This window comes from Morone saxatilis, unplaced genomic scaffold (assembly GCF_004916995.1).
Source record: "Morone saxatilis isolate NCDOM2014 unplaced genomic scaffold, NCSU_SB_2.0 Contig17, whole genome shotgun sequence".
NCBI lineage: Eukaryota > Metazoa > Chordata > Actinopteri > Moronidae > Morone > Morone saxatilis.
The window spans coordinates 4,256,487-4,265,864 of record NW_023339729.1 but is presented as its reverse complement, the minus strand read 5'-3'; the positions used below and the strand labels follow the sequence as shown (position 1 = coordinate 4,265,864).

Here is a 9,378-nt window from a genome sequence, read left to right as displayed (position 1 = left end):
TTCTAGTGTCAAACTCTGCACTGATTGCATTCTGCACAGTGAAGCTTAAATATCACACTGTAGGAACAGGAAGAAAAACATATTTTTGAATGGAGAGGGAATTAAAATTATGGTGCACATATTTTCTAAATCTCATGATGTAGTGGGAAGACGAAATGAAGTGAGCAATGAACTTAATAGTAGTTTAGTAAATGTTAGAATGCACTGTCTCAAAATTGAATCAGAGTAACTTCCTCGTGTTCTCTATGAGTGAAGGACCCAGTGTCCATGGTTTTCAAAGTTGGCTAACATGGTGAAATTAGCTGCTTGGCTTATTGCTAAATAGTCTGTTGAGTGACTGACCAGCCAGCTCCACATGAAGGACAGTGTAATTGAATTTCTTGAATGCATGGCGTGTTTAAACTGTCACTGGCTGTTCTCTTAGCCACCTTCAGCTTTTGCTTACTGTAACCTTTCAGGTGCAGGTCACACGGTAAACCAAAACATCGACATCACTCTGCGTCTGTTTTTGCAATTACCTCTCTCGCTCTAAAGAGGAGAGACTTTATTGAAACTAATTGCGTGTCTCTCCAGGGAGCCAAATCGTCTGAATGCCAGGCTATGAAAATACACTGAGTCGTCATTGTAATTAGATGTGAGGGAGGAGGGTGGGGGAGGGGACTGACATCACTCCTGTCTGTGGTATTGAGTTACTGCCTTGGACAGACTTGCATGGAGACTGAAGAAAGCTAAGGAAAGTCGGAGAGAGGCTGGCCTTTATCTTCTACTGTGGATACAGACATTACATTATATATTGAGTGTTATTTTGGGTGGAAGAAGCCTCATTTGAAGCCACTGTTTGGCTTTTTGTAGCAGCTAGGGACAAGTGTAACAAGGTATTAAGCATGAAGAAAGGTGAGGATTCTGTAAAAAAGTAAATAAACGATAATGAAATAAAAATGCACGCTCCTTTAATCCGTGCTGGATGAATTTCACTTCCTGCATCAGGAAGTGTAACTCCAATCTGTAACATGGGCTCAGTGTTTTCTAACTGAGCCTGAGGAGGACACCCGTGACGGTGTGTTGCCATGCAACGGCGACTCGTCTCTGTGAGATGGTTTCACTGATTGGCTGCTGTTTTCCTCTCCCACAGGGAACGTCAAGAGCAGCTGATGGGATATCGCAAGAGAGGACCCAAGCCGAAGCACCTTCTGGTTCAGGTGAGGAAAAAAATACAGTTAATCTTTCTTATCCCTTCTTTTTATTATCAATGACGTCAACGATCAAATCAAGGTATACTTAAAATTCATTTTCATGCATAATCCCCCCATAAATCACAGGAAGCAACATAGAAAAATGTCCCTATAAGGAAGATCTAAAGGGGCATTCCAGCGGTATAATATTGCACTTCCATAAACCTGCAAGAGACAGACAAAAAAGAATGGTCAAAATAAAAGCAGCAAAAGGCCGAGATTATGGGTGTAAGAAAGTATTAGTATACTTGAGTATTGCAATATTTTGTTCCGTGATATCGTGTTGATTCTCAAAAACACTGTTGATTTTTGTGTTTAAACACCCCAACCTCTAGACAGCAGAGTTGTAAACCTTAACTGAGAGCTGTGATGTGAGATTTTACAGGGACTGTGATAATACAAATACATATCCCACTGTTCTGTTCTGTTGCATATAAAAGTAAGCTTTTCTTCTGTTCTTTATACTATGACAGTTTTCCTAAAATCTCCACAATATATTATGGCTCACAGTACAGCAATATATCGCAATATATTGAAGCATAACCCCTATATCATAATGCACATCATATCGTCAGATTGTGCTAATACACAGCCTCAGCTGAGATAGCCTGACTTTTACACATGGTCAAGCTCCAGAAATGCTGGATCCTACTTTTCCCATAATGCAGCTCAGATGCATTATTTGGCAGACCCCACTGCCTGGTAAACACCCATGCCTATCAACATATCCAGGTTGTACCACAGGGTTTTTTTTCTCAGACCTGACAAAGCTCCTCCAGGGCCACAGAAGGCCCCTCTTGTTGAGATAATTGAATTTTGTGTGTGTAAAATCAGTGTTGTGCTCCTTTAACTTAGAAAATGTAAAGATATACAATATATATGCGAGCAGATATTATATCCATTAAATTTTATAGAGACCAGTTCCCTGACCTAACAGTTGTAACTAAATGACTGTGAATCGTACATTTAGCGCATCAATCACCAGTCTAAAAGGCCTGGGGAACCCCTCAGAGGAGTGTTTTTGTTCCTCTCAGGAGGGTGTTGGTGGTAACACATGGGATAAAGTCAATGACGGGACACAAAGCAGCCAGTGACATTCCTCCGAGCTGAGGTCACAGCCACAGGAGACACTTTGAAATGTCACTCTGATGGCCAGGCCACTGGCTGAAAGAGCTGCACAGGAACTGTAGGAGGGCTGTGTGAACATGGGCGAAGGCCCCTGAAATAAACTGTGTGCTCGTTGGGGCCTCAGAAGAGCCCCTTCACACATTCCGAGCACAGTTTCTTCAGTGCAGCTCGTGGGCCCCAGCGAACCATGGCTTTTTGTTGTAGCCATGACACAGACACATGTATAGATACTGTAGACAGTTGAACCATTAATCAAATGGCCTGCGGAGAGAGACACCCTTTTCTTTAAATACTGTAAGAACACCAGAAATCCCCCAATTCCTTGTGTAATATTATTGAAGTTAAATGTACTTAATAACACAAGCTACTGTCTGGTCTCACAGGTTCCTTCTTTCGCCCGGAGATCCAGCATTCTGGCTGACCTTCATGAGGCGTCCCTGGACGAGGGAAGCTGTCAGAAGACCAGCCCCATTCAGATGCTCCGTCCCCAGGGCCAGCAGTACCAGCTGAACAGCAAGAAGCACCACCAGTACCAGCCACTGTGCAGGGAGCGGGAGGCCGAGCAGCAGGCCAACGGCAAGAAGTTCTACTATCAGCTAAACAGCAAGAAGCATCACCACTACCAACCGGACCTCAAGGTGCATGAGCCCATATTTGCTAAACCCAGAGAGGTCAAGGCTCCAGAGCTGGCCAACAAGGGGTACAACCTTCCCCCGGTGCTGCAGCAAAAGTGGGTCAGGGACAAGGACTCAGGCTGCCTTACCAAAGTCAAGGATATCACCATGGAGCTGAAGAAGCTTCCAGCAGACCTCAATGGCCACAAAGAGCCAGAGAAGGTCAAACCTAAAGAGGATGCTTTACCACAGTCGAATGGTGTCAGCAACGGCAAGCTAAAGATCGTAAAGAACAAAAACAAGAATGGGCGGATTGTTATTGTCATGAGCAAGTACATGGAAAACGGAATGCAAGCGGCTAAGATTAAAAACGGGGATTCTGAAACAGCTGAAAAGCCGCCGCAGGGGACGGACAGCACCACGGAGAACCACCTTGAGAAGATGAGACTCGTCAAGAAGCTCGGCCTCATGAATGGATTTGCAAAAAACCCCAAAGCTAAACAAACTGTTCCCAGTTCTGGATTTAACGGAGATTGCCGCAAAGAAAAGGAACAGTCCCCCAAAATGGAGCCAACTGTGACGGAGCAGGATAAACATATCGGGGTCAGGGGTCAGGGGCAGCTTCCAGCGGATCAGCCTTTACAATTGACAACCAAGCCTAATCTGCTCTCCCTGCCTTTGGATAGGGGAGTTCCCTCCCCACTTGACAAAAGAGGAAGCCAAGGTGGATTTCAAGGACTAAAGCGACACTTCTCTGACACGGATAGTGAGGAGCACAGGAGCAGTAAGAGGTTTTTTAGCTCCAGGAGTATCAGCGCTCCTAACACGGCATCTTCACCCACCCAAAGCATCAGCACCCACCAAAACGGACTCCAGAGTCACATTGGACTGCAGGACTGTGGCTATGCAGACCAAGAGGAACCTATGGACTTGAGCATTGTCAAGTCCAGGCCTAAAGCTACCCAGGCTGAAGCACACACACAGGCTGAAGCACACACACAGGATGAAACACACACACGGGATGAAGCAGACACACAAGCTGAAACACAAACGGACGCACAGACAGACACTCTGCCCCAGACTGAAACAGAAAAAGCTACAGAGGAGGAGAAGGTTGATTCATCACCTGTTTCTAACCACGAAAAGAGAAAGGAGGTGACATTTCCCTCTTTCCAGCCTTTCCTTGGGAATATAGTGATCACAGACATTACTACAAATTGCCTCACAGTCACGTTTAAGGAATACATAACAGTGTAACTGAAGTGGGGACCAGCTGTGTAACTGTATAAATGTATATTACATATATTTGTATTTTCAGATTATTGAATGTACAAATGAACCCTTGATGTTGTTTTCATTTTGTATAGTTCAGTTTAAAAAAAATCCTTTATTGCGTTATTTGCAAATTTCTTCTCATAAGCTCTACCTGTTGTTACTTCTGGAGATTTTATCACATGCAGTATCTAATTTCAGCTATTTCAAACCTAGTTTAAAAAGTAAAATTAGGTCTAAGAAATGCCAGAACTTTAATTGAAGATGCACTTAACTCTTGTACATACTCTTCACTTTTCTATGGATGTACTTTCATTATACACTCAACTGTCTGCATAAGATAATGTTCAACTAATGTAGGCTTTATGGAGAGTTTTGTAAGGAAGACAAATTATATTGAAACATGGTAAATTACACTGTGTGTGTGTGTGTGTGTGTGTGTGTGTGCTTGTGTGTGAGAGAGTGTGTGTGAACAGATGGACAGATTTAAACAAGGATGCATGCTGTTTGGACAGATTATGCCATTAGGCATGCTTAAACAAGCAGATAAAGAAAAATGAAGCGCCTTTCTGTCAATAAATGTGATTTGCATTGTGGAAAAGGGAACACAGAAAGGTTTTTAAATGAAAGATTATTAATGTTTGATATATGCTCCTTTTATTTGATATCTGTGCAAAGTGTTTTTTGAGCCATGCATCTCGAGATCTGATACTGAGCACAAGTCACTTCCATTAAGACAGTCAATTTACAACTTTGTGACTGTTCATTCTGTGTTTCGCAGCAGTGTGGTGACTGAAAATTGCTTTTTTAAAATTTTGAATTATATCAATCACAAATCTGTGTTAACACTGCCAGTTGAGCTGTGTAATCCAACAGATTAGTACCACCAGCTGGGTGCTCTATGAATCACTTTTTCATGTTTCCGTTCTCTGGCACCCTGACATGTTTGCTGTTATGTATGGAATTGAATGGGCTTGTTTCTGTCACATTTTGAGTAACTTTTGCAACAAAGCGGTAATTGAAAGTACGTAAAAGCACACATTGTTGTCATAATCAGATCCGTCCCCTTGTGTCACACATGCCCCTTCTCCCTCTTTAGAAACCCCCTCCAGCACTTTGTGATCTGAGGTGCATTGAACTGCTCTGTGAGGATGCTGACCGGATTTGCACTTTTGATGTTTTGTGTGCAGACTAAAAAAATGAAGGCTTCCAATGATACATTTTGCAATAATAAAATTGTTTGCAAGTGCTATGTGGACTTGTGTGTTTCAGTTTATACTTCTATCACCCTATACCAGCTTTAAAAAAAAAAAAAAGAAACCTAATGTCTGGTATCCATGTGACCTTGGCTTCCCACGCAGAATTAAAGATTTCAACAGGAAAGGGCGGCAGCTATAAGGCTCTTAAATGGCTAACCTTACCTCAAGTTTCCAAATCTGTACATGGCTCTATTTGTGGCTGTGTGTGTTAGAGTGTGTGTGTGTAGGCTGCGGGCCGTGAGGATTATTACAGAGCCTGTGAGTTTATTTTCAGATGGGCTGCCCGGACCAACTATTTGCCTTGTGTGCATACTGTAGCTACAGGTCAGGCCTGCTGCATATAGACAGCAAACGCCTGGTCGTTCATTTCAAGCATTCACAAGTAATTAAATGGAAAGCGAGTAAAAAGGCCGTTTGCAGCTTCATTCTGGCCTAAATCAGCAACAGATAGTGTGTTAAAACCAACATTACAGGTGTGTGTTATTTGAAATATTAATATGCGATATAATAAGATCTCCAGATGATAATAATAACTGCTGTTCTTTAAATCAGATGCCGACAAAAATCGACCCGTCATTGCTTTATGGTTTAACCAACACGCGTGTCTTTTATGAGGATATTGGTCGTTTAAAGCTCATAAGTTTGACCTCAGCAGCTGTTCAGGTCAGATGTTTCTTGGATAGACCCTCCCGACATGCTAAGAGGGACGCAGCAGGGGGCGACCGATTTCTTGCTTGACCTACAGGTTCAACCTAAACGACAGAAGCTTTTATTTCCACGGTTTCTTATTTCTTGCGTTCATATGATGAAGCAGACAGTTGCTGCTCCTCTGAATAAGTGGAGGGCGCCTTTAGGGTGCGGAGGAGCTCCGTGCTTCATAAACCTCTCAGAAAATGCTCCTGTTTGATTCGAACGCAACCTCTGGTGTGTGTTTTATGGGGGGGAATGATTAAAATCCGCCTTTTCCGACGCTGTAAACACGTGACTTGTGTAATTCGACGACCGAAACGGTAGTGACTGCACCTCCCGACCATTTTCCTCCGCTGCAGCCCGCCAATAAAAGTGCTTTCTGCACGCGTTAATGTGAGCAACGACAGAGAAAATGGCTGTCCTCTCTCCGCTCCATCCACTTTCTTCTCTGTGGTGTCTCTGGGAGACGCCTCGCAGCTGCTGCAGCCGACAAATAATTGCAACAATGTTTCAGCTAAGAAGCTGCAGCAGGAAATCCCCCGCAGGATTTAAGACATTATTATTTCCTCTAAGTGTCATATGGCTTGTTTGCTTGTTTGTAGGCAAAAATGGAGAGAAAAAAACCCTGTAACACTGCGAACAAATGTTATCCGATAAATAAAAGAAGAAGTGTATAAAATGGTGTAATAACTCGTGTTCTTGATGATCCACCCTCTTCCTCTCATCTGCCAGCTCATGCTTGTATGACTGAGTCAGGCCTGTGGTTGATCCCCGACAGACTGAGAGGCGATCAACGCACAGGTAGTGCTGCTGGGGTCCGGATCTTTCTAGAGGAACAGGGACATTAAAAACGTGTCTTCCGCGGAGTCCTCTCCAGCAGGCCTGCAGTGTAATTCCACATCCAGGTGCACAGAAATATAAAGTCCAAGCACTGCGGGTTTTAAACTGACTCACAGATTTCTAATTTAACTCAGGGTAATTGAATAAGGATGGAGGCTTAAATGAAACATTTGCGACAGGCACAATCTGTTAGATGCTCTTTATTTAATTGTGAGTGTTGCTGTGATACAGCCATTTTAACTGTCAGGAACACAAAACAGACAATACTTCTGCCAACGAATGACTTTGTGCAATAAGTGTGAACCCAGCTGTTTAAACCAGGCCTGCAGAACTTTTGTAAAAATTCTTTTATTTTCTAAAGGAAAAAAATGATCTCAGGATCTCTTTCACTAAACCACCGTGTAGCTCCACTGTCAGAATGACACAGCATATTCGTTTCAAATTCTTGTATTTATTACAATACCACAACTCTTTGCAGAAACCGATTCATTTCCCTCTGTTTATCCCAGCCTCCTTAATAACTCAATGAGTGGTTGGAGGGGAATGCAGAGCGCATAGTACAGTCATCATGACTCTGGAGGTTCCAAATACACTGACTCACCTGCTGGGAACACCCTGCTGTGTCAGTTCAGTGACACACACCCACTTGTGATTAAACTCAAATCAGCAGCAGCAGTCACTGACTCATCAGTCCACATGATCCAAACACGTGAGTGTTTAAACCTGTATGGCCTGTGTGTCATCTGCAGCGTTCTGTGTGTGTACGTAAGTATGTGTTCATTCAAGTTTAACAACATATAGGTGTGTGTTGCTTCTGGAACATGTTGGGGATTTGTAGACTTCACGGAAAACAAATTTTTCTCTTGAGGCAAGGAGGGTTCTGGGAAAGAAATCCCCGGTTTAAAGCCAATGCAAATAGCCCTATATGGCCGAAAGCCTGTGTGCATGATGAGATCCTCAGTGATAAAACTGCCTTGCCTCACCTTTCCATTAGTTGCTATATAACTAAATGCAATAAATGAAACCTTAGAGGATTGTAAGAGAAAGAGGAACACTGTTTAATTTCAGCATTGCTTGTTTCGTATCAAGATCGCCCTTCTTCTCTGTTTTATAATTATCCCACCAACAAACTGATCAAATGGGCTTAATGGGAACGACCGATGTCCTACTCTGTCTGTATGTCTCTTTGCCTATTACTGCGGTTTCCACATCACTGCCTGTTTGGTGTGGCAGGGGTTTTCCCGTTTGTGCGCACACCAGGAACCCGCGTCTTGCCCGGATACAAGCCAACCAATGGTGTTTTAACGGCGGCAGCACTGCTGCACTGCAGGCGCGCCGAGACCAATCGCATCCAGAGTGCGAGCTGCGCCCGTCTTCCCTTTCTGTCGGAACACTGGAGACAGGAATGCAATCAGAAATACATCCTAAAATCATAACATCATGAGACAAACGTCTCCCAAGCCAATGTATTACTTCATTGGCTTCTGCCTGCTTCCAAATGTATCTGCCTCTCCCAAAAAGTCTCCACGACGTTACCATTCCTCAGTTCATCAAATGTGGATATCTTCCATATTTTAAATCTAAAATTGTAGAACGGCTTCAGATGGATTCACTCTCCCTCTCTGCGTTCTTTCCTTCAGGCTTCAGCTCTGATTGAAGAAAATACTCTGGTTTATTTGGATAATAATCCCAGTTGCTGCTGTCACTGTTTGTGATGTCTCTCTGTGGGGTCGCATCACCCCCCATGGGTTTGGTTTGAGGTGATCTACCTTCATCAGAAACAATGAGAAGAAAAACTTTAAACACTACATTAGGCATCAATCTATTCGCGTCTGAATGAAGACTTTCTTGGAAATCAAATCCACTGTGGCTTTGTGCCGTTTGCAGACACAGCGATTCATTAATAATTTAACGAATTTATAACGACAAATATTCTGATGAAAAGAAGTTAGTGGTCAGTGTAATAAATGATTGACCTTTAGTTATGCCTCAGTGTGAACTGTCAGGGCCTTTAAACGGAGGTTTGTGTCCTGATCTCTGCGTTTCAGCCGAATGAACACAGCCTATATTAGATGTGGGATCCGTCTATGGCCTGTGAGGTGTTTAAATGAATCCGTGGAGTCTTTCTCCCGTCTGTCAGTGCAGGTCGTTTAAAGCCGTACAGGCCTTCACTGCCATCTTTCATCTGGCTGAATCATTCATACAAAGCGCTCATTTCATTTGCTCTCTTGAAATGCATGTAAACATTTAATCTCCTTGACAAACTAATTATAATGATTTTATTGTTTGATGTAGAAGCTTTACAATGATGTCTGATTCAGAGTCAGCCTATTTCACACACAG

General features: G+C 43.1%; 1 protein-coding gene across 1 annotated transcript in view; it reads left to right on the top strand.

Moving 5' to 3' along the window:
* The window catches only part of LOC118327619 (E3 SUMO-protein ligase CBX4-like), a 7,254-nt gene extending 1,764 nt beyond the window's left edge, over positions 1 to 5,490 (top strand). Inside the window, exons 4-5 of the mRNA XM_035661041.1 lie at positions 1,133 to 1,199; positions 2,744 to 5,490. Coding sequence (XP_035516934.1) covers positions 1,133 to 1,199; positions 2,744 to 4,231 — 1,555 coding nt within the window. The 3' untranslated portion in view covers positions 4,232 to 5,490. The remainder of the gene's footprint in view (positions 1 to 1,132; positions 1,200 to 2,743) is intronic.
* The last annotated feature ends 3,888 nt before the right edge of the window (positions 5,491 to 9,378 follow it).